Genomic DNA, 26419 nt, shown 5'->3' on the forward strand with positions numbered 1-26419 from the left:
ACACACACACACACAGAGCACCTCTTCAGACACTGTGGGAGCCCCTGGTCGCTCACACCTGAGTGTTCATGGAAGTCCAGGGTCTGAGGGAAGCTGTTTCCCAGATGAAGCCTCCTCTCTGAGAGACTCAGAGGCAATGATGCCCTCATGTAACATGGGGAGCATCAGTCACCATCAGCTAAAATTAAGTGACAGTCATCACAATTGTCAATGATGTCCTCATTTCAGACTCCATGGCTGTGATCTGAGGCTTATAGAATTGGCACTGAGGATGAGGCTGAAGGAAGGTGGAACCATGGGGACAGAGACAACCACTGGATCCGAGTCCAGGCCAGGCAAGTGGAGGTGCTCTGGGAATGGGTGCAGCACTTTAACCCTCCACTCCTTTTCTCTCTTGCAGGCTCTGTGGTCTCCTATCAGCTGACTCAGTCACCCTCAGTGTCTGTGTCTCTGGGACAGACGGCCAGGATGACATGTCAGGGAGATACACTGGAGGTGAATATGCTAACTGGTACCAACAGAAGCCAGGACCGGCCCCTGTGACTATCATTTATGAGGATAACAACCAGCCCTCAGGGATCTCTGACCAGTTCTCAGGCTCTAACTCAGGGAACACGGCCACCCTGACCATCAGCAGGACCCGGGCCGAGGACAAGGCTGACTTTTACTGTCAGGTGTGGGATCATGGTGACTTGAACTCACAGTAACACAGGTTTATGTGGGAACTGGGACACACACTCCTTCCCCATCTGGGTCACACTGTCCTCCAGCACCAGGAGGTTGAAGACACAGCAACGGGCAGTTCTGTGGATTCAGGAAGACAGAAAAGATAGTTTTAGAGCTGTGGATAGATTTGACAGGCCTTTAAATATGAAGGAAGGAACTGAGCACTGGCTGACCAGCAGGCAGCAAGACAGTGGGGCTGGGAGTCAGGCAGCCACTGAGTCCCAGCACCACATAAATCTCCATACTCTCTTGGTTCTCCTCTCAGTTTCTATCTCAGTCTCATCTCAACTCATCTCAGTCTGGTGATAATGATCTTCCCTGGGCATCAGCACTAGTAGGTGGGCACCCTGTGTTCTCCCTTCTTGGCCTGGGTGTCCCCAATTATATGCATGTGGGACATTTTGGTCTGGGTGACATTTCGTGCCCCGTGCCCATGCACCCAGTACTTTTTGCACCAACACGTTATCACGTGTGGGCGATGAGACCTAGGAGGAAAGCAAGGTCACAGGTGACAGCCACAGAGGCTGGCAGTGGAAGGCAGGACAATGTCTGGCTTAACTCCATTTTCCTATACCACGTCATGGGTAGTACATCTTCCTTCCAAAAAAAAAAAAAAATCACCTAAAACCCGATTGCAATGGACATTGGCAAATGAACCTAAAATATCTTAGGTCCTGATACACACAGCATGACAAAAATCAACTCAAAATGGATAAAAGAACTGGACATAAGGCCTGGAACCATAAAATATACAGAAGAAAATATAGGTAAAACACTACAAGACGTACATATCAGTAAACTCTTTAAAGACTCATCACCCAAAGCAAAGAAATTCAAGGAAAAGATAGGCACCCGGGATACATCAAACTGAAAAGCTTCTGTACAATAAAAGAGACATTAACCAAAACAGAGAGACACCCCAATAATTGGGAAAAAAATCTTTGCACTCCATTCAGCTGATAAGGAACTGATCGCAAAGATATAAAAAGAACTCACATGACTCAACAAAAACAAAATAAACAATCCAGTCAAGAAATGGGCAGAAGAACTTAAAAGACATTTCTCCAAAGAGGAAATGTAAATGGCCAACAGGTATATGTAAAAATGTTCAACATCCCTGATAATCAGGGAAATGCAAATAAAAGCCACATTGAGATACATGAGTAAGAATGGCACATATCAAAAAAACCAGCAACAACAAATGTTGCTGAGGATGTGGTGAAAAAGGAACTCTCCTACATTGCTGGTGGGAGCGCAAACTGGTCCAGCCACTGGACCAGTGTCTGGAGTTTCCTCAGTCTACTAAAAATGGAGCTACCATATGACCTGGCAATTCCACTCCTAGGGATCTAGGATCCCTAGGATCTACCCAAAGGGATCTACCCAAAGGACACAAAAACATTGTTTCAAAAGAACACCTACACTCCTATGTTTATTGCAGCACTTTTTACAATAGGCAAAACCTGGAAACAACCCAAATGCACCAAAATAGTTGACTGGATCAAGAAGATGGGGTGTATATACACAGTGGAATATTATTCCTCAATCAAAAAAAAAAAAAATACTCATGCCATTCGCAGCATGTGGATGGAGCTAGAAGGAATTATGCTCAGTGAAATAAGCCAGAAGGAAAAAGAAAAATATCAATGGTTTCACTTATAGGGAAATCAAATAAGACATAAGTGTAAAAAATAATAACAGTGCAAAGCACAACAAAGCAAAAACAGACAATTATAAACCAGGGACATCCTGCAGGGGAGGAGGAGGGAGAGGGATGAGAGGGAGGGAGGGAGGAGCACAAGGGGCTGAGGTGATGTGCATGGGTGCATTGGTGAAGGAAACTCTATAAGGACTACACCTGAGTTGGGGGAAGCAAATATTGTTTAAAAATGAACAATAATGTAAGAATTTTAAAAATAATTAATAAAAAAAAACCCCGACAGCATGGACTCTGCATGTCAAATGAGCCTTGGGAGGCCCAAGAGCGGCACAGAGACACCTCCAAAGTTCTAGAAAGACCCCTAGGACACTGGTGAGACCAATGTAGGAGGAAACTGCTTGAGGACGTGGAGGAACCACCCAAAGACAACAGAGTGACCCCTCCCTGCAAGCTCACACCCACATCAGCACTGTGCCTGCTCCCCAGACAGAGGACAACGCTCCAAAGTCAGTTTGATGAATCGGAAAAATTTGTCTTAACACAGGGGATTCACACAAGCCAAAGGCTGCTCAGGTGCCACCTTGAAAGTGTAAAGGCAAGTAGAAAGAATTCCATGTGTCCGAGCAGCTTTACTGAATTAAAAAAAAAAAAAAAAAAATCTCTAGCACAAGCACAGGGAGAGAGAATGCAAAACATCCGGGACTTAAAAAAGAAAATTCACCACACCAGGCGTCTATCAACATGTCCTGCAAAGAATCAGGACATATTAGCTGTACTAAGTGCAACAGTCTTAACCCAGACTGGTGCTGAAGATGCCCGGATGACAGAATATTGACAGAGGCATAGAAAGTCATTATTGTACTACACTTGACATTTTAAAGTATCACATTGAACTCCTAGAAATAAAATACAGTGTCTGAGATTAAATAAACAGTGGCTGGAGTAACACATTAGAAATTATGAATTAAAAGAGTGAAATTGGTAACACAGCCAGTAGAAAACATTCAAAATGAAATAGAGGAAAATGCATAAATGATGAGATTCTCTTTGAGTTATTGGTCAAATTCAGGTGAATGTGAGTAACTGGAAGCAACCAGAAGACAAGGCTGGGGCTGTAGCTAAAACTATTCTTTAAAGAAGTAATGAGTAAAAATATTCAGAATTTGATGGAAATATTAAATGTGTCAATCCAGACTTAGAAAACATTCATTACCAGAAAATGAAGAAAACAAAGAAGAAATTATCATAATGAATTTATGGGGAGTGGGAGGTAATGCCAGGTGAAACCAACAGCCAGAATACACCTGGGTCCCACCATCAAAGAGGCCTCCTCTGCCAGCAAATCCCTGCCTATCCCACACTCCCAGGCAATCTCACCCCTACCGCCACCATCCCTGGGCATCTGACAGACCTCGTTCACGCAAAATTATCCTTGTGTCTTCTGTTTCAAAGTCCCATCCCCATGCATCCATCCACATCAAAAGACCCAGTGAGATGCTTTACTGAATATTCTCCCAGGACCCTGTCCCTCTTGGCAATCCCTCCCCCAGGTCACCTCTCCTGACACCTCTCACCTGGAGATCACTTCTGTGAGGGCAGAAGGTGCACAGGCCCCACGAAACTAGTTTGAAGGGTTAATGAATTATCAGGCTTTTTATGCCACTAGACTCTGTGGCTATCACCTGGGCCTGATCGTGTTAATGCAGAAGGCGCTTGGACCAGGGGCACGGGACACAAGGGCCTGGTTGTGCACACCTGGGGGACTGGTGTACACACATGTGTAAGTGTGCACACCTGAAACGAGACCTGAGGATAAACGTTCCGCTGTGGTAGCAGCGGCCATGACAGGACAAGCAGCATGACTGACAAAGAGGTGTGACCACGAGGTGACATGGGAGAAAGAGAGAGAGAGAGAGAACGCCGGAGAAGCCCAGAGAAACAGTACAAAGATTCATGGGGGACAAGGAGGCTCGGCTGCCTGCCTGCCTCCCAGCACCTCCCTGCCCAGCCCGTCCCTGTCTCCTTGCATGCAGCCTCCCAACCTGGTGTGCCTGTGCACTGGTTCCTGAGAGCATTAAAGCCTGAAAAATCCACTGAGGGCTCCAGGACTCTCTCCATCCTCTGCCTGAATCCATAGTGAAGCTGCCCTGTGTCTGCTGGCACTAGAAAAATAGTGACTGAATCTTCACAATCATGCTGACAATCACATGGAGATGGGAGAACGTTCTGTGGGACAGGACAGACCCTGGAGACCACAGACATCACTCCCCACTGTGACCCCAGAAGGAGCAGGCAGGGGACAGAGGGTCTCGGCCACAGAGGACAGGTTGCTGTCTGAGCGCTGAGACAGGCCCCTGGGGGAGGGTCAGACGCTAAGGGGAGGGAAGCACATGGCAGCAGGGTCAGTCCCGGGGCGGTGATGGCAAGACAGAGGGTCCTGGAAGATTCAACGCTGACACCCTGGGGTGACAGGGTCATTGCTAGGGCTGCAGTGACAGAGGCACATACTAGGGGCTGACAAAAGAGACTCATTGACTCAGTTCTGAGGAGAATATCTGATCAAGGATTTGGCAGGGTTGGTTTTCATATTGTTTGTCTCAGATTTTTAAGAACACTGAGGAGAATCTGGTCCATGATTCTCTTCGACTCCTGCTGCTTTTCCTCAGCTTGTGAATTCTGCCTCATTCCTCACATGGCAGCCTTGTGAGCCTGTCTCAGTTGATCCATCTTATAAAGACCAGGAAAACTGGATAAGCTTGTCCACCCAATTCAACCTCCAACACTGTCTCCTCCATGGTCGGGCTCAACCTCTCCTTGGGGACACTGCAGGTAGAGGTTACACCAACCAAGCTCTGGGGTATCAATCATGTGGGCAGGACTGATGACCCCCAGGGACCCTGACCCTCCCCTCAATGACTGTTGCCAGCTCCATCCTGCCTCTTACCTTAACATGGTGACACATCTCTAATAGGTGACGAGGTGACCCCAGTGCCCTCCCATCAGGACATAAATGAGACAAGCCCACTGTCTCCTGTATCACTGGGGAGGAGAAACACCTCAGCTACTTCCTGGATGAGCCCCCAGGACCCCTGCTGCAACTTCTCCCTCTGCAGGTCCCAGGTCTCCAGCCAGCTCAGCTCTGCTGTGCTCATGGATCCCTCAGTGCCTCTACCACCCTCCGTGCCTCTGTAGCCCTCTGGGAAGGATCAGAATCAGGTTAATTCCGCTACCTGTGCCCCAGATCCCCTCCCCTCATGCCACCAGCCCACCCTGAGCCTCCTCAGGTGTCACGTGCCCTTGCAGGCCACTTGATGCCCTCTGTGCAGGGGGCAGAGGACACACACTAGATAAGCCTCATGCAGAATGGAGCTGCAGATTCTGCAGGACGAGGGACACCTGCTTAGATTGGGTGGTCACAATGTGGATGCAATGACACGCCTCACGGTATTTGGACAAACACGAAGCAGCTGCGCCCTAGTTCTGTTAGGTCACCCCACAATGTCTATATTGGGGATGCATGAACTGACCTTGGGTATAAAATCCTAGTGAGGGGGACAGGGGCCTGGGAGGATGTTACTTCCTCCTCTCTATGCCAAGGGCATTGAATATGTTGGCCTGTAGTTGTGTTTGTGTGTCTGTGTGCACGCCCACACAGTTTGGTATTACTGTGAAATAAAAACCATGTCAATGTCTCAAATATAAAATCTTATTTCCTTCAGGTTACTCATTTCACCATGATTACTCTCTTTGTATTGTATTAGAATAGCTATGGAGGGCCTCCCTGGTGGTGCAAGGGGTTAAGACACAGACCATGAAGCTATTTGCAGCCTCTGTAGCATGAGTTCAATCTCCAGCCAGGGTACCCACATGGCACAGCAGACTTCTCCTGATGCACCCACTACTCCCCTCGGCAGCATATTTCAGTCAATCCACCTGCTCTGCTCCCCAGTCTGTCTCTGGTGAATCCTCTCACCCTGCACACCTCTGGCCTGTAGCCCAGTTCTTGCATTCATAAATAAATGAATCTTTAAAAAAAAAGAATAGCTGTGCATAAGAATAATAGGGAAGGTACAGAATATAGTCACATGTACTTAACACATAATAAGTGCCAAAGAAACTCATATTTAGTAAACCCTTCAGTAACAATCCCTATGAATAAAGGCCCTCATCTCATCCATTTTACAGATGGAGAAAGTGAGGCATGGAATGATGTGCAATTTACTTCATGTTAAAACTAGAAAACACTGATCCCACAGCAGATTGTCTGGCCCCAGATACCTGCTCCTCAGCACCAACCTGTCAGCTCTGTTTGTGCTTTCACAGCTGAGACAAGGTCTCTCCTTAATGTCGACTGGGGTCTTTGATTCACTTGCTCCTGAGTCAAGTGAATGATAGTGGGGCTTTGCCATGCTACTCTGTCTAATGTAAATAAAAGGTGAACCACAAATATAATCTAAATATTCCGGTTTATGTATTTAAAAGATAGAGGACCAGGTAGAAGTAGTTCATATTAATTTTAACTAAAATACTAAAAAAAGTTTTATTTTCATAAGTATTCAATATAAATATGCTGTATTTACACTGTTTTATACTTAGTCTCTTAAATATGGTGGGTATTGGGCCTCCCCTGGTGGCTCAGCGGTTGAGCACTGGGCTGCAAGGCTGCCCACAGCCTCTGCAGCGCTGGCTTGTTCCCCAGCCGCCGGTGAGAGTCCCACAAAAAAATAAATAGATAGATAGATAGATAGATAGATAGATAGATAGATAGATAGATAGATAGATAGATAAATGTAGTGGTTATTTCAGAACTACAGCAAGTCTCTCCCAGGATCTCCACGTGTCTTGCTCCACAACCCCTACTTTCTTGAAGTCACCACAGGAGGACCAAGCAGAGGGGTGGGTGTGTTTTCTTGAGGCAACTGTCCCTTCAGACACAGGAGCCATGGAGGGCCCCTCAAAGCAGAGGCCTCATGAGGGGGCATGACAGCTTTACTCTCCACACAAACCACGATCCTGAGGCCACCCAGAAATGAGGGATGTTATAACATGTGTCCACACTACTCCCGCTCTCAAAGACAAGACATTCAATACAATGATAATGTTAACACTGAGTGTCAGCATCAAACACTTGTATTATGAGTCAGCATAAGGAATGACATGTGTCCCTGTTAATTACAATACTGTGATATAGCAATCCCTTTCAGAGAGGTAATTCCCATATATCTTATGACAAACTGAGGCATGGAGTGATGTGCAACTTACTCAAGTCAGAACTGGAAGACAGACTGAGCCCACAGCTGATTCTCTGTCCCAGAATTCCCATATGGGAACATAATTGGGCCTGTATGAGGCATGTGGACTTGTATTAGCGTCACAATCCCTTTTAGTGTCCTTGTCAATTAGTTATCTTGTGAAAGAAGAATCCCTTTCAGAGGGAAGGTCATTTCCATAAATCCCACGACAAATCATAAAGTTATATTTTGGAATAGATTTAGGTGGTCGTTGATCATCAGGAATTGTTACTGAAGTCAGATGACTTGTCCTCTCCACAGGAGTTCCCAAGCTCAGGTCACTTTAGGAAATTCTGTTCTCCCAGGATGGTGCTAACAACTGGCCACACACTCCACGGAGACCCAGAGTGAAGGTGTGAGACTGGCCCTGAGGAGCCAGCAGCCCCTGGAGACTCTGATGGGCATGTGGAGGGGAGGAGGCTTCAGGGGAGAGGCTGTGTGGGGTGCTCGGCAGGGAGCAGGATGGACGGGCCTGAGGCCGTGGCCCTGTCCAATCTCAGTCACCTCTTTACACACAACTGGGAGGGGCAGCGTGTCAGGGGTGCCTATGGCCAGGGGCACAGGGGCCTCTCAGGGGGCCCAGGTGCAGTGTCTCAGCATGTGTCAGTGAGTCACATTATACATTTTCAGCAGCAGGAGCCTGAGGACAAATACATTTGTTCAGGATATTACAAGAAAGTGCAAATTTCAGAATGTTTATTAAAAAGAAATGACTTTTGGGCCTCCCCTGGTGGCGCAGGCAGTTGAGAGCCGCCCTGTGAAACTGTCTGAAGCCTCTGCAGTGCCTGTTGGATCCCGCTACCGGCAAGGGTCCCACATGGCACAGCAGACATCTCCTGTCAGACCCGCTGCTCCATCAGCAGTGTATTTTGTCAGTCTGCCTGTTCTGTTCCCCGCTCTGTCTCTGGTGAATCCTCTCACCCTCCCACGTATATATAAATAAATAAATAAGTTAAAAAAAAAAATCTTATGTTCCTCCTGACAGTTCTCCAAACCCCCTGGCCTGGACCCATTTGGAAAAGGATCCTCACGGTATTATGAGGACTGAGCAGGCATCTTGGGTCCCCATGTCCTTCCCACACAGGATCTGTGCTGTCTGCCCACAGGGAACAGAAAGATGGTCCCCACCTCTGTGCACAGACTCACAATTGACAGGGAATCAGATTTCAGCCCCGTGAGCAGCTGAGTGTTCACTGCATAGATGCAAGGAGGACAGACTCCTGAATACAGAAGCTGGGTCCTGACAGGAGGGGCCCAGTAGACTGGGATAAGGGAACAGGGAAGACCTGGGGCCAGGTGAGGGCAGGACAGGAGGGTGAATAATGGGCTCAAGAGGTTGGGAATTCTAACACACTCCTATTGCCTAGGTTATTTGAGAAAATCACTTACCATCTCCCTGCTTCCCCATTTAGTAGAAGCAGGTGTAGGCTCCAGTGGGTTATTCCGAGTGTCTGGTGAGGGGGCGCATGTCACACTCACCCAGAACCTGGTCTCCATCAGGCTCAGAAGCAGTCATGCTGGTGACTGTCAGCACATGCAGGATGACATTCATCCTGGGCACCAGGGGGCGCTGTGGTCCTGGTTTGGAGACCTAATTAAACAAAGTCAATGGGCTGTGCTCAAGTCACAGGGCATGACTGAAGCTCCCTTTGAAGACAGTTCTGCTATAAAATCAGCTCCAACAATAATGAAAACCACACCTGGCATTTTTCTAAATTCAGGAAATCACCAGCTTGAGGCCCATAGGCTCAGGGCTCAGACAAGACTGAGACACACACCCTGGGGACTGGAGAGAGATTTGCATTGGCTGCCCCGCCTCCTGGAGCTGCAGGCAGGGAGGATAAGACAGGAGCCTTGAGAGGCCAGTGCAGCTGGGCAGCCTCAGGGCAGAGTTCCTGGAAGCCTCCACCATGGCCTGGGTGTCCTTCTACCTCCTGTCCCTCATGGTCTCCTCAGGTTAGAGCAGCCCAGACACTCAGGGGTCCCCCTCCCCGTATATGCTGCTAATACACAGTCACGAGGGGCATCTGTCCAATCTTACTCACCATCATTCTTGAATCTTCTGTTCCAGGTCTCTCTGCTGTGCCTGTGTTGACCCAGACCCCTTCTGCATCTGCCTCCCTGGGAGCCTCGGCCAAGCTCACCTGCACCCTGAGCAGGGAGCACAGCAACTATGGAATCGAATGGTATCAACAGCTGCCAGGGAGGGCCCCGCAGTATGTGATGTATGTTAATAGTGATGGAAGCCACGAAAAGGGGCAGGGGATCCCCGATCGCTTCTCAGGCTCCAGCTCAGGGGCTGACCGCTACTTGACCATCTCCAACATCCAGCCTGAGGACGAGGCTGAGTATTACTGTGGTGTGAGCTATTCAGATGGTTAAGCCACAGTGACACAGACAAAGGGGAAGTGAGGCCAAAAACTCCCTCCCCTATCCCCTCTTCCCCACAGGGCTCAGGGTGAGCTACTCCCCATCCCTCTGCAGGACCCTGAGATCTTGACTACATCCTTCCATCCCTGTGGCTCTGACCTCCCTCCAAACAGCAGGGCACTGAGGGACACGGGTCATCACTGATGTCATTTGGACAACACAGCATCTGTGTCCTCTCTCAGGCCTATGGGGTGATGCTAGGAGAGACAAGAAGGATCCTGACCCTGAGAGAGGGTGGGCACAATGACCATACCCCAGGGCTCACAGCCCTGTGCCCACAGCATGGGCTCTGCTCAGAGAAGAGTGTGGACTCTCAGAGTTTCAGTGAATTGTGCTCAGTGAGTGTCTGGCCTCCTGTTTGCCATGGTGGAAGCAGGACTCCTGTCAGGATTGAAGTTCAGTAGAAAACATCTGATCAGGGGAGGCTGGACAGAGAGTTGTGAACCCATGGAGGGTCCAGACGGGGTCCAGTTGGGTGTCAAAGGCTGTGAGAAGGTCTGCAGCAGGAAAATATGGGCTCGTTGGGGTCTCTAATGGAGTAGATTATCAGTTTGTGATGGCCAAAATGGCTCAACATCTGCCCAAAGGCTTTCTAGGAACTGACCAGGACACATCAAAGGAGCCCAGCAGCAGGGATGAGGGCTAGTGGATGCTCACGGTAGAAACGTAGACCCACCATATCTAAACCTTGTGGGGGAACCACCTCAAATGTTCGTCGTTGGGTGGGGAGCAGGTCACTGTACATGCTGATATAGTGACTAAGGGTTCCTGGTCCCTGGCCCTGACATTAGCTGGGTCAGAGGGCATCAGGCCAGACCCCTGTTGACTGTCTCACAAGGTTATAGCTCTGAGGGAGTCTGGGGGCTGCCTGGGCCTGGGTGACTCCTAAGTGGGCAGGAGAGGAGGGCGGGGTATGCTGGGGAGGGTTGGTCAGGGAGCAGGGGAGCAGAACCCAAGATGGACTTCAGGGCTCAGTCCTGCAGGGAGCCCTGACATCAGGACCGCAGAGTCATGGGGCTCAGAGACCCTTCCCGCCTCCCCACTCCAGTGACCAGTTATTTTTTTTTTAAGATTTGTTTATTTAATTATGTAAGTACTGGGTACAGTCAGAGGTGCAGGAGGGTGAGAGAATTCCCCAGAGCCAGAGCGGGGAGCAGAGCAGGCAGAAGGACCAAAGTACACTGCTGAGGGGAGCAGCAGGTGGCAGGAGAGGTCTGCGCGCCATGTGGGACCCTCCTCCGGTGGCCGGGGAGCAGCCGGGAATCGAACCAGCACTACAGAGGCTGCGGGCAGCTTCGCAACCCAGCACTCAACCGCTGCACCACCGGGGAGGCCCAAGTGACCAGTTATTCTGACTGAAATTTTATAGTCACTGTGTCCCAAACAAGGTCTTCATGCCCCCCTCCAGTGGGGGTTTCCTGCAGTCCTTCCACTGTAGGAGAGGGAGTCAGGGGACCATAGGGACATGTATCACACTCCACATAGGTCACACACATCCACCCCCACGTGGGGTTTGTGGGTTATAATATCGAATAAAGTGACACAGGGACCTCCTATGGACCAACAGGCAGATGTAGATGTGATGACATGAATGTACAAGGGAGGCAGATGAAGGTCATTCTCTATCCTGTTAATGGTGCCCAATCAGGGAGGGAGCAGCCACTGCCAACCCCAGGTCAGACGGGACACACGTGCCCATGAGACGTGATTCTCATTCTCTTGTGATTCTCTCATGCCCCTAACGTTGACAGGGGCAGGGGCAGGAGGAGACTACAGGCAGCTCTTGTCCTGGGAAGGTGACTGCTGAGTAGTGTGGAGCACAGGGGTCCTAGCAGGACATTTCCCAAAACTTACACTGAAGATGCTCCATGCAGGCATGTGTGCGCCTGGCTCTGGCTCTGCAAGTCTGGATTAAAACAACGCAGACAAGCACCTGAAGCACCTGAAGCTGCCACATTGAGACCACACAGTGAGCACAGGAACCAAGGAGAAAACAGAGACAAGGATTGAGCCCTGGACCTTTGACCAGACTGACTTTGAGCCTGGGATTAAAAGTGCAGTGGCCAACCATGTCCAGGGTGGGCAGGAGGACTGCGGGGCCCCCAATCCCCAGGAATCTCTGAGCTTGCTTTTCTCTGGGCCCTCGCTGGCGTTCTCTCGTGTCCCCTCTGTGGCCTCACAGGTCTCCTCTCATAGTGTCGTCCTTCTCTGAGTGATGCCACCCTCATAGCCCTGACCTCTAGGCCAGGTGTGCACACTTATGGAGGAATGTCACAGCCCTATTCCAGGTGCCCACAATCAGGCAGGCATGCCCCTCGCCCATGCACCCAAGCGCCTTCTGCACCAACAGGATCAAGGCCACAGATGAGAGCCACAGAGGCTAGTGGCCTAAAAGCCTGAAATTGATTTACCCTACAAAAGTAATCACACTTATCTGGATGCCATTGGACCTGCTGGTGAATAGCATTTGACCCTGATACCCACCTTATAGCCAGAGGCTTGGAGACCAGGAATTTGAAAATATAATCCAGGGTCACCACTTGTACCATAGTGGCAGCCTCTTACATCATTACTGATAACAGTATAGCTGGGGCCATCCAGGATCCCACCCTTCACACACAAGATCTTGAAGGCAAGTCCCTCCTGAGGCTCTGCCCACCCGTGGAAATGACCAAGCTGGCTGGGAGCCAAGGAACAACCATCATGGGGTTCACACCTGGCAGACAAGCAGGCCTGGCCCTGATAACAACCACCTGTGTGCTACCAAATTCTCTCGATCTCCTACATGCCAGATAGTAAGTAGACCCCACCACAGCCTGTGTTCCCCCACATCCCAGAGGCTGAGACACTGCACCCCTTCAGCCTGTCTGTGTGCTCTGCCCCAATAACCAAGTGTTCAGCAGAGGGGCACAGCCTCCAGCTCCCACACATTCACCACAGCAGCCTCAAGCCTTCAGAGCCTCCTACTGCAGACCAGTAGGCCCAGCCTGCACACCACACACCACCAGGGTGAGAGGCTCCAGTCAGACCACATGGCCCACCTCTTGGTCCATGCCACACCCACAACCCACAGCCACAGGGAGGCAGTGCCAGTGCGACAGCCACCCTTACCACAAGCCCAGTGGCCCGAAAGCACATGCAGCAAACCTACCAGTGAGAGGCTCTCGCCAAAACAGCAAGCCTACCTCGAGACCCTGCAGCTGGCAGCTGGCACCACACATGGCTGCACCCAGTGGGCACCATGCAGCAGGCGACATAGACTACAATGCACATCCTGCAGCTATACCGGGCAGCCATGGGCCAAGTTGCACCCACAGCACCAAACCCTGAAACACACCTGAGTGGGGGCTTGGGGTCAAATCCTAAGTGCCAGTGTCTGGGAGGAAAGACAGCCCTACCCACAGGGCTGCCCTGATACGGCACCAGGTGGCACATCCATGAAGGGGCTCAGATCAACACACAACTTGGGGAAACAGGAACCACGCTCCAGAAGGACACTCATCACATCAAATGACTAACCCTCAGGACCCAAACAGGTAGTGATGGTCCAGGAAATCACAGAGCACCAGGAAGATGGGGGGACAAAAGAACTTGACCCGTATGACAGAGCTAATCATAGTAAGGAGATCTTTCTGTGGGGAAATGTGCAAACAGACAAGCTTATGATGGGCTCTCCATTGTCAGTCATTAAGAAAATGCAATTCAGACCAAACTTAGGTACCACTTTAACACCAAGTGTGGTCAATTTAAACAGATAATAACTAGTGATGACACGAATTTGGAAGAATTGAAACCCTCACACATAGCAGAATGGAAAAAGGTAGAGCCACTTTGGTAAACAGTCTGGAAATTGCTCTAATGACTAATTCTAAAGGTAACAAATGGTCCAAAAGCTCTGTTCACAGCATAGACCCCAAAAAAGTGAAAACATATACCTACAGAAAACTTGTATAAAAATGTTTCTTGTACACGGGGACTATACCTGAGAGGAGAAAGCATGCGTTGCACAAACAGAAAAAAATGATGTCAAATACATATACACATATAAAATGTTTGTTGCAGGATTAGTGTTCCAAATAGCCAAAAGGTGGAAACACCCCAAAATCTGTCCATGAATGAATAGATCAGCTGACCAGGGTGTGTCCATAGCATGGAATATTCCTCAGCCATGAAGTGGAATGAAATCCTGCTCCATACTCCAGTGGGACTGAAGCCGGGAGATGCTGTGCAATGACAGGAGTCAGCATTAAGACCACACACCACACGGCTCCACTTGTATAAAAGCCCTGAAGAGAGAAATATAAAGAAAGACAGAGAAACTTACCACAGTTGCTTTGAACTGGTGTGTTTGGAGGCAGGAACTGGAGGATGGGGTACATTTAGTGTTAAAATTATGGAAAACTGATTGTAGTGATAATAGTACTATGGTAAAGATACCAAAACCTACGGCATAATATTGACTTTCATGGTTAAAACAATGTATTTGAATTATATATCAAAATAAGTGAAGGAGATACAAAAGGTAGAATGTATTTCAATCAAGTCTGACAAAATTTCACTCTTGTGAAAAAAAAAATTTGGCAATCTTCACATGCATTTTATTTTTTTATTATAAATTTTATTTTTATATTCCCCATACAATTGCAACCCCCTTATTTTGACCCCATTCCTCCCCTCCCTGCCCCCCGCGCCCCATAGAGTGTCTCTGGTTCATAGTTTTTTGTTGATTTTGATTTCTACTTTCTTATAGTTATTCTTATTCCTGGTCCCTTATTTAAGTTTTCTAGATTCCTGTTATGAGTGAGACCATCCAGTATTTTTCTTTTTCTTTTTGGCTTATTTTGCTGAGCATGATCCCTTCCAGCACCATCCATGTTGCTGCAAATTGCATGTGTTTATCTTTTTTGAATGCTGAGTAATATTCCATGGTGTATATGTACCACATCTTCTTAATCCAATCATCTATTTTTGGGCATTTGGGTTGTTTCCAAAGCTTAGCTATTGTAAACAGTGCTGCTATAAACATAGGGGTGCAGGTGCTCTTTGGAATTGATGTTTCTGTGTCCTTTGGGTAAATACCTTGGAGTGGAATTGCTGGATCATAAGGAAGCTCTATGTTTAGTAGGCCCAGAAATCTCCACACAGCTCTCCTTAGTGGTTGGACCAGTTTGCACTCCCACCAACAGTTAAATCCCATTTCTGGCATTTTATTTCAAAAATCACCTTTTCTTTATTCAAATACTGTTCTATAAAGTTATGGAGTCTCCTCACTGGTGTGTGATCTCATGTGATGCCAAGGTCGCTGGGTGCCTGATCCAGTCTCCAGTGAAACACCTCCCTGGCCCCTGAGTAACACTGCACCCCAGGCATCATTATTCATGTCAGTGTGGCCACTACAAAGAGGGCGGAGGTAACCACAGATATGCACCAATTCAATGAAATCCCAGATTCTTCTCATTTTCTGGCTCATCCAACCCACTGTGGAGACTTTACTTCTTATTTTGTGAACATAAGACCTCTGAGTGGCTGCTGCAGCTGCAACTACACATCTTTATTCAAGAAAAAACTGCTGTATAAGTCCAGTATATCTTTAATTCACAGCAAAGCTTCATTGAAAAGAATCCTATTTAAATGACACTTACAACACTTCTGCCAGAACTATGCTACATAGTTGATCCAGACTGAAGGGACCTGTTAACAGTGTCCAGGTTTGAAATAGAGGAGACAACACAGGGGATTAGTGAGGACCATCTGCTGTGTCTGAAAACCACCTATTGTTGTTGCTCTGCTCCATCCACAATATGGGAACTCCTGAGAGCAGGGACAGGGCCATGCTCACGCCATAGACCTCAGAAGGAATGTGTGTAAGTCTGAGGTGGGGGTCACTAGTATGTCCTGGACAGATGTTCTCCTGTCTATCCTGGGCACAGTCACTACTGAGGCCCCATGATGATACGTCACACACAGCTGGCACCATGAAAAGCCATTCTCTGACTCCTGATCTCTGCAGTGCCACCCTGTGACCTGACAGTCCTTACAGGTGTCCTCAGGTGGGTCCTGAACTTCCCTCTTCTTAATAGACATGTTCAGATATTCACAGGTGAGCTGAGGCCTCTGTACCTGATCTTGAGGTAAACAGGGGCCACATATGGAACAGGGATTCACTCATGGGTAACGAACCCACGGATGAGGGAGTCACCACCTGAGATGCTGCCTCTGAATCCTCACCTGAACAGCTAATGCCCCTGAGCCTCCTGCAGCCAGTGCAGAGTGGCCACCAGAGAGCAGGGAAGAGCCACATGTGTCAGGGTGTTTCAAGCACCCTAGAGGTTGTGACAGGAGGGTTGGACACCAGAGTAAATGGGTGATATTTTCCTACAGTGTCATCCTTGACAATCATGTGTCCTCTTCAGATTCCATGAACTGATCTGAACTTGTAGAACTGCCAATTTCACTGTCACAGGTTCAGACACAACAGTAATTGTCCCCCCAAACACACACAAGCCCAGTCCAGCTAATATGAAGCCAATGTACTCACCCCTGCCTTCTCTGTGGTCACAGAGGTGCCGCACTTCCTTTGCTCGCAAACCCTCCTGTCCTGCCAGACAAAATCATCCATCTCCTGGAGGAGAGCCTGGCACCTCATGCTTGCTCATAATCTTTTTCCCTTCCTTATAAATTGAGGCATCCATTACTTAATACCTTTCCCAAGCAATTAAATATACTTAAATCGAATGAACGTTCATTTCAGCTGCTCTTAGAGTTTGCACAGAGGCTCCAAGCATTTGCTGGGAGCACATGACATCTATGTGACCTGAGCACACTCTGGGGATATTGAGGCACAGCCCCTATCACCGGCCTCAGGAACCTGGAGGAAAATTTAAAAATATCAGTGATCCATATGAGCTGTTCAAGGGAAGAGGTATATTCCATTTCCCTGTTTTTGGGTATTGCACCTGGGGTGGCCCAACTAAGCCTCATAAACTCACCTACAGATGAGGATCAGAAAACACAGACTCCACACTGAGCTTTGCTTGGGAAGGGGCTGCTCAGCAGTGAGGCCAGTTCAGAACTAGGGGAGAAGATCAACCAGACCATGAGACAGCAGAGAAAGAAGATCCCTAAGCTGAGATGGGGACTCTAGAAATCACCCCTCTCCCTAAGTCTCTGTGGGCTGAGTCTTCTCTAACACCACAAAACTCCCCAAGCAGCAGCCTGGCCCTGGCTGATTTGCATACTCAGCAGCTCTCTCCAGCAAGCAGATAAGACAAGCCTGGGGGGAACCTGCCTAGCCTCACCTTTAGGGAGCAGGATCAGGGACCCCACCATGACCTGGACACCACTTCTGCTGGGTCTCTTGGTTCACTGCAGGGGTATCTTACCAGGCTCACTGCATCCCAGTTCCAGGGCTCTGGCACCAACCTGGCCTTGACTCAAGCTCAGCAGGGGCTGCCTAAAGGGCCAGGATGCTCATGACCCTGTGCAGGGTGGGAGCCTGGGTACTGAGCCACCAAGGCTGTTTGGGGTGAGCCTGAGGGGCTCTGGCTGCCAGGAGAAGGGGAGTGTTTTCTCTTTGGCTGAGGCCTCCATTCACCACCAGGCTCATGGGACACTGGGACTGGGCTGAGGGAAGGCACATCTAAGAATCTGGGATCCTCAGTCTAAGGAGAGTGGGGCCTCCTGAGAATAGGACCTACATTTCGCCCCCCTCTCATTTCTTCTTACAGGCTCTGTGGTCTCCTGTGAGCTGACTCAGCCAACCTCAATGTTGGTGTCTTTGGGACAGATGGCCAGGATGACGTGTCAGGGAGACAACATTGGAAGAAAAAAAGCTTACTGGTACCAGCAGAAGCCAGGCCAGGCCCCTGTGCTGGTCATTTATAAGGATAGGACCTGGCCCTCAGGGATCCCTGACCGGTTCTCTGGCTCCAATTTGGGGAACACCGCCACCCTGACCATCAGCGGGACCCGGGCCGAGGACGAGGCTGACTATTACTGTACAGCAGGTGATGGCAGTGGGAGCAGCTGGCGTTACTCACGGTGACACAGACAGATGGGGAAGTGGGACAAGAACCTCCCTCCCAGGCCTGGCGCTCACTCCCACAGACCTCAGTGGCACCCTAAGGTGGCCCTTTAGTCTGGGAGACTCTGAGCAGCTTCTTTGTTCTCAGGGCTGCTCTTCCCCTGCTGAAATAGAGAGGGTGGGTGTTTGTTTTGAGCTCTGAGACTCTTGTCAGCATCCAGGTATACAAGGACCCTCAAGCCAAGGCCTCTCGATAACCAGGCCTATCCAGGCGCAATGTCTTCACTTGTCCCAGGAGTGCTGAGAGGAGTCAAGATTCAGGAAGGACAGTGTCTGGCTCTGGGCGGCCCCTCACTCTGGTGGTCATTCTTGTTATTAGTTTAGGATCACCCTGCACTGGAGCCCAAGGCCAGCCTGTTGGAGAAGGGCCCCCTTGGGCAGATGTGGTGGAAACAGCTATGTCTCAAGCCTCCTTGGGTCCTTTATATGTTGACATCTACATTTTCATCAGAAATTTGCAGTGTTTTCTTCAGAAATCTGTAAAATGTTCATGTCACTCCTTTACACACAGTGAATAGAAACAAATATAATCATGTTTGGGGGCCACTCTTTTTAAAAAATTCTTCTCTATCATTCACAACTGTTTCTCCGTTCCTACTTGGCTTTATTTCCATACTACACTTCTTAGTCACTTGATCTATGCATATTTTTATAACTAGAAATCACTCATTTATTTCCTTTATAAATTTGTTATAAAAATAGACAGTTAAAAATGTGTTTTCTCTCCTGGGATTTTTAAGTGTTCATTGATTCTCTTCCTCCTAGAGATATCAGCATAACTTTTAGTAGAAAAATTTAATCAGAGCAACAAAAATATTAAGAGTATCATAAATAATTATATTTTAGTGCTGGTTCATTGATCGGCTCTCACTGAAATATCTTTATAATGCAGCACGGTCTGACTTCAGTCTGTTCTTGCTTTACTTTCATATGAGACTCAGAGAAAGATCAGTGTCATGAGCAGGAGTTGTGTGATACAGTGTCTCTCACCGACCTGAGCTCCTCCCATGTTCCATGCCAAAAACCTTGGTCATCGATGGACAAATTTTATTGTCAACAGTCTATTAGCTGACAGTTTTCATGCTCTTCCACTTTTGCTGAATGCTAAGAATTGGAAACCACCAGATCTCAAGAGGGTTGGTGTGGTGGACAGTCTGTAACAGCAGCAAACCCATTCTGGAATGGAGGATTCTTTGCTCCACCAGCTGCAGAGCTGCCTGCAGACAGCCTGGCATCATGGGCCAGCCCTCCCCATGAAGGGAGCCACCTCCACCTGGACCGTGTCCCTGCCCTAGAGTCATGCCTCTGAGCCTTATCAGTGGGAGGGTCTGAAGACGAGACCGCAGCTGCCTAGGAGGGCTCAGAACGAGCATCCGAGCAGCAGAGTCCTGTGGGATCTCTGAGGATGAAGGTCCCACTGAGCCCTCCCTCTGCCCATCCTGCCCTGACCCATCTCTGGCACCAGGGTGGCCCACGTACTCTCCCTATAAACCTCCTGCCAGCTGATCCCACCCCTGAGTCAAGTCTTGGGGCACCACCTGCAGTGGCATCCACCAGCCATTTGCCACCTATGTTCTCAGATTCTGGCATCTGCCCCAGGAAGGTGTCCCCAGTGCCAAGTCCACGACCTGATGGTGACATGCAGGATCTCATTTAGGCCCAGCCCTTCTTCTCCCATGGGCACATTATGTTTGTTTTCCATGTGATCAATTGAACACCCTGTGGCTAGTCTTGAGGAAAATAGAGGCCACATAGAGAGTAATTCACCGATGAGACTAGCATTTCATGTCTCAGGGAATCCCCTTCTGAACTGCACCTTCTGAATCCAAACCTGAACACTGGAAGCTTCTGTGCCTGCTGCCCCCAGTGCAGGGAGCCACCAGGGGGCAGCAGAGAGCCACCTGCATCCTGCTTGTTCCAGCCTCCAGGCAGCTGTGACATGGGGAGCATCAGCCACCAGAGCTAAAACCTGAGTGACAGGGATCACCCTTGTCAGTGATGTCCCCATTTCAGACTCCTCCAGGCTGCTGTCTGGGGCTTATCGAAATGGCTTGTTTCTCTGGCTCGTATTCAGACATTTCTGTTCCTCCACCCATAGCTCAGTCCTGCTAAAACGACCTCACTGTCCAGGCCCTGGATGAGTGTTGGGCACAGCAGGTGTTTGATAAACTTATGTTGTCTTGATTACAAATGAAGACAGCTTGTCACTTAAAATCTTACCTCATTAGCAAAACACACTGGATTATAGTGATCTCACAGGGGGCACAGCTCTCAGAGCCCTTGCCAGGCCTCACTCTCATGCAGCATTTCTGGACCCCGTGATCTCTATGTGACCTGAGTGCACACGAGGGTACTGAGGCACAGCCCAGTGTCTTTCCCAGTAGCCCAAGCAGGAGAAATGATGGACCTCAATGTCTCATGAGTGTGTGCGAGTGAGGAACGATCCTCATTCAGGATCTGCTACTCAGTGGCTGTGGGGAGAGGAGGATCTGACCCAATCTCAGCCTGGAAATGTCAGTCCCAGAACAGGATCAGAACACACAGACGTCAGCTGAGCTCTGCTGTGGCAGGACCCGCCCAGAGAAAGAAGAGGACAGAGTCTAAGGGAGAAGATTCAGCCAGACCACGAGACCAGCAGGGAGGGAGGACCCCTGAGTTGAGGGTGGAGACTCCAGAGAATGGCCCCACCACTCTGTGTCTCTGGGAGCTGAGTCTTTTCTGAATCCACAAAGCCCCCCAAGCAGCAGCCCAGGCCTGGCTGATTTGCACACCCAGCAGCTCTCTCAAACAGGGGATGAGACAGGCCTGGGGGAGAAGGGGAAACCTGCCAGGCCTCAGGGAAGAGGATCAGGGACCCCACCATGGCCTGGACCCCTCTCCTCATGCACCTCCAGGCTCTGGAACAAGCCTGATTGTTACTCTGAGCTCAGTGAGGGCTGCCTATGGAGGCAGGATTCTCATGATCTGGGGGGAATGTATTGTGGGTAGACCCCATTGTGTTCACTGTTATGTGTGATCCTGAGAGGTTGTGCCTCCCAAGATTAGGGAAAATGGTGTTCATTCATTTCTCAAAAATCACCACCATACATCTTTCAGCCAGGCTCAGGAGACACTGAGGATGAGGCTGAAGGAAGGGGACACCCAGGGAATAGTAACTACTAGATGTGAGTCCAGGCAAGTGCAGGTGCTCTGGGAATGGGCCCTACACATTAAACCCCACCTCCTTTTCCCTTGATGGTTCTTACTAAGGAAGACACCACAGTGTTGGGGCAATAGGGAGAATAGGAAAGACATCGCTGAGGAGTGGAGCTTTTCCACTACACTCTGGATTAACAACAAGGAAGACAAGCACCTGAAACTGAGGCCACAAGGACACAGGTGACTCAAGGCTCAAATCTGTCTCCACCATCTTGGAGCTAAGACAGGCTTATGGCAGTGAAAGGAAAAGGGAGGAAAGCTAGGCCGGAGCAAAGAAAAGCCTGGCAGGGTTTCATTAGTCAGACCAAAATCAGCCCCGACATGGAAAGGTTTTTTCCCAAGTAATTTCATTTTGCACAGCGTGCTTTGTTTCCTATGGGCTTGGAAATTAGCTGGAGGTCAGTCATGTTTAGCACATGCTCAGGTTGTCTGACCTCATGCTCCGCTCCAGGAGCGCGAGAAGACTCTCCCAACAAGGGGTTCACAAGAGAGGTCCCTGCGCCCACCCAGTGGTTGCATTTGGGCTCTGCTGCCTCAGACCCCTGTGCCTGGAGAGGGTTCCAGGCCCCAACACGCCACTCTCAGATGCTGCCCACTGTCTCTCCACCGGCCTTGAAGGGGAGCATGTCCCCCTGCAGACTGGCTCTGTGCAGACACAAGGGTGGGGCCAAGAATCCCAATAGGAACCTCTGTTTTTGAAAAGAAAAAGATATGCATATATGGAGTTAGATAAGTTTTGATGGTCCAGGATTGTGAGGGTGAATTGGCCTTGACGTCATCCTCACAGATACTGAATCCAGGGTCTTTGGAGACACTTCCTACTACTTGTTCCATCTTTTCTCCTGACAGCAGCTCCAAAGGGCCCCTCCAGCCTGTCATCACTCAACACCTATTTGATATTAATTACCTGGTTGCTCATCCTTACCATCATTTTCATTAATGGATTGATTTCTATGAATCATTTTCCCAATAGTCAGGAAATGACAGGTCTTTTACATGCGCAGCAAATACAAAAGGCATTTTTTTATCCTATAATAACTCTGGAGGGAGATGGCTTTTCCACAGAGACCCACCCATTCCATGAGATCCCAGATCCGGCTTATTCTCTCCTTCAACCATACCGTATGGAGACATTGTTCTCCTTTTGTTAACGTAAGACCTGGGAGTGGCTGCTGCAGCTGCAGCTATCACATCCTCATTCAAGGGGAAAGCTGCTGTATGAATCTAGTACGACCCTTTCATTCACATCAAATCTTCATTGAAAAGCATCACAGTCAAATGGCATTTATCACACTTCAGCCATCACTGGGCCACGTTGTCAATCCAGACAAGGAATCTGTGAACGGTGTCCAACTTTCAAATAGATGAGCAACAAACAAGGGACTCGTGAGGACCATCTGCTGTGCCTGAAAACCAGCGACGCTCTTGCTCTGCTCCATCCACAATATGGAAACTCCCAAGAGCAAGGACAGTGCCATGTTCATGCCATAGAGCAGAAGGAGTGTGTCCAAGATTGGAGTGAGGGTCACAAATATTTCCTGGACAGGTGTTCTCCCTTCTGTCCTGGGTACAGTCACCCCAAGACCCCATAATGGCACTGCACACACAGCTGGCACCATGAAGAGTCATTCCCTGAATCCTCTTCTCCCCAGTGCCACCTGTGAAATGATAGTTCTTCCAGGTGTCTCAGGTGAGTCGTGCACGTCCCTCCTCTAAGTAAACGTGCTCATATTTTCCTTGTTGATCTGAGGCCTCTGTCCCTGATCTTGAGGTAAACAGAGGCCACATATGAAAGTGCAGCCCACGGACAGGAAATCACCACCTGAGATGATGCCTCTGAATGCACACCCCAGCAGCTGATGCCTGGAGCCTCCTGCAGCCAATGCAGGGTGCCCACCAGGGGTCAGGAAAGAGCCACATGTGTCAGGGTGTTTCAAAAACCCTGAAGGATGTGACAGGAGGGTTAGTCACCATGAGGGAACACCAGAGTAATTCAGTAACATTTTCCTACAGTCTCATCCTTGACAATCATGCACCATCTTCAGACTTCAAGTCCTGATCTGAACTTGTTGAATTACCAATTTCACTTGCACAAGGTCAGACACATCAGGAATCATCTCCCAAACACACACAAGCCGGACAAGCTAAAATGACTTTGCTTCTTCACTCCAACTTCTCTGTACTCACACATTCCGCCTCCTACCTTTTGCTCAGAGACACTCCTGACCTGCCAGAAAAAACCATCCAGATCCTAGATGGGAGCCTGGCACCCAGTATTGCTGCAAAAACTTCTGTTCCCTTGATTATAAATTAATACTTTTATTATTAATATCTTTCCCAAGAAGTATAGTTAATTAGGGTGAACATTCAGTCAGCTGCTAATAGAGTTTGCAAGGGGTCACCAAGCATTTCCTGGAAGGACATGACATCTATCTGACCTGAGCAAACTCTGGAAATACTGGACAACAGTCCCTATCACCAGCCTCAGACAACGGGAGGAAAATTTAAAATCTCCATGGCACCACGTGTGCTGTGCAAGGGAGGAGGTTTATTCTGTTCTGCTGCTCCAAAACAGCATCCTGGGGTGGGAACTTCCCCCACTAAGCCTCCTCATGGCGCCTACAGACAAGAACCAGAAAACACAGACAGATACACGCTGAACTCTGCCCGGGAAGGGCCTTCCAGCACAGAGGCCAGGACAGAGTCTGCGGAGGAGATTCAAACAGACCATAAGACCAGCAGGGAAGGAGAATCCCTAAGCTGAGGGTGGGGACTCTAAGAATAATATCCCTGAGTCTTCTCTGAAACCACAGAACTCCCCGAGCAGCAGCCTGACCCTGGCTGATTTGCACACCCAGCAGCTCTCTCCAGCAAGGGGATAAGACAGGCCTGGGGGGAAACTGCCCAGCTTCAGCCTCAGGGAGCAGGATCAGGAACCCCAACATGGCCTGGACCCCTCTCCTCCTGGGCCTCCTGGCTCATTGCACAGGTACCTTACCCAGGCTCATTGCACCCCAGGCCAGGCTGAGGGACAAGCCTGGCACTGACTCTACTTAGTGGGGCTGCCGTGGGGGCCAGAATCCCATGATTCTGCTTAGGAGGGGCCTGGTATGGGTAGACCCTGCTGTGCTCACTGCTTGGTGTGAGCCTGAGGGCCTGTGTCTGCTAGGAGAAGTGGTGGGGAATTTAATCATATGTCATAAACGTCATACACATCCAGGCTCATAGGACTCTAAGGATGAGACTAGGGATGGGTATCCAGGGGATCCAGAAATCACTGGATCTGAGTCCAGGCCAGGCAAGTGGAGATGTTCTGGGAATGAGTCCTGCTCATTAACCCCCCTCTCCTTTTCTCCCTGCAGGCTCTGTGGTCTCCTATGAGCTGACTCAGCCACCCTCAATGTCGGTGTCTCTGGGACAGACGGCCAGGATGACGTGTCAGGGAAACAACATTGAAGAGGAAGTTGCTAACTGGTACCAGCAGAAGCCAGGCCAGGCCCCTCTGCTGGTCATGTATGATAGCACCCGACCCTCAGGGATCCCTGACCGGTTCTCAGGCTCCAACTCAGGGAACACGGCCACCCTGACCATCAGCGTAACCCAGGCCGAGGACGAAGCTCACTATTACTGTGGGGTGTGGGACAGCAGCAGTGATCGTCCACAGTGACACAGAGCCATGGGGAAGTGAGACACAAACCCCTTCCCTGTTGGGTCACACTCTCCTGCAGCCCCAGGGGGATGGAGACACAGCCATGAGCAGCTCTGACCTGGCCCCAGATCTAAGTCCCCAGTCTCCCCCTCCGCCAGCCCCAAGGCCGGTCTGCAGTGTGTGTGTCAGGAGTGGATTAGGGCTCAGGGCAGGGTGTCCCGGCAAGTCTTTGAATTGAAGATACAGCGATGACATGAAGGACAGAAAGAGGAACATTTCTCTGTTGTGTTAAAACATAAAATGAGTCACTCAAGAAATAGTCACTATATTTGAGCGAGTAACACAAAACTTCACAGTCAGGACACTCCTGCAAGGGAACTGAGGAAAGGCTTTTATAGGGAACAGGCAGAAGCAAAGCAAACATATGACTTGCTGGCCTAGATGTGAGCAGTGCCATGATATGGGAGTCTTGTGGCTCCTGGGCCTCAGATGTTGGTCTGAAACCTGAGGGTACACAGGGCGAGGCTCAGGTTTCGACACTGGCCCCTCAGGCTTCACGGCCGAAGCAGCCGCATGGACACCTTGTGTTGTGTGTTCAACAAGTTGTCACGGCCTTTTGATGTCCTTAGCATGGTGACTGGGAGTTTTGGCCAAATGTCCTCATGAATCCCCAGAACCTCCCACCTCCCACAACCTCTTGAAGCAGCACACTCCAGTGCGCCTCTGAAATTAGAATAGAGAAAACCATTGTAGTGGACACTGGAGAATGAATGTAGGACCTCTTAAGTCTTGATATGCACACACACACACACACACACACACACATGCAACATACCTCCTCCAACACGCAGGGGGCCTCTGGCTGCTCACCAATTTGCCCTCTTGGGAGTCCTTGGTCTGAGAGAAGCTTTTTCCCTGCTGATGCCTCCTCTCTGAGAGACTCAGGGCCAATGATGCCCTGATGCCAGGTCCCAGGCCCTGCTTCCATCATGAGGACCCTGCAGGGTCTCCCAGCTGAGTCTCAGTTATAAGCACATATGGCGATGTCTGCACTACCTGCCGCCATCCTTCCAGCCCATCACCCAAAACCGATGCATGGACCTGCATGTCAAATGACCTTAGGAGGACAAAGAACAGCACAGAGACCACTGCAGAGTCTGGAAAATTTCCTAAGAGCCCAGATAAGATAGTGTGGGAGGAAACTGCTAGAGGAGTGTAGGGTAAGAGGAAATTGTCAGGATTTCCCCCCCTCCCACCATTGGCATCTAAGACCCTAACCTGTGAGCATGCACATGTGCCTGATGGCAGACACCTGGAGTAGGGTGTGGCTGTGCATACGTGGGCTCACGTGGGCTGAGAGGTTGGGCATAGAAGGGCGGCGT

At 49.5% G+C, this 26419-nt stretch overlaps 2 gene segments (V, D, J or C); both read left to right on the top strand.

The window, feature by feature from the left end:
- Positions 1-9587: 9587 nt before the first annotated feature.
- LOC119244094 (immunoglobulin lambda variable 4-3-like) lies at positions 9588-11158 on the top strand. The segment is given in 3 exon segments: positions 9588-9633; positions 9749-10036; positions 11115-11158. Coding segments are annotated over 3 exon segments (378 nt in total).
- A 13173-nt stretch (positions 11159-24331) lies between these two features.
- Positions 24332-25055, top strand: LOC119244478 (immunoglobulin lambda variable 3-21-like). The segment is given in 2 exon segments: positions 24332-24377; positions 24751-25055. Coding segments are annotated over 2 exon segments (351 nt in total).
- The last annotated feature ends 1364 nt before the right edge of the window (positions 25056-26419 follow it).

Source organism: Talpa occidentalis, unplaced genomic scaffold (genome assembly GCF_014898055.3).
Source record: "Talpa occidentalis isolate TD23 unplaced genomic scaffold, MPIMG_talOcc4v2.1 talOcc4.14, whole genome shotgun sequence".
Classification (NCBI taxonomy): domain Eukaryota; kingdom Metazoa; phylum Chordata; class Mammalia; order Eulipotyphla; family Talpidae; genus Talpa; species Talpa occidentalis.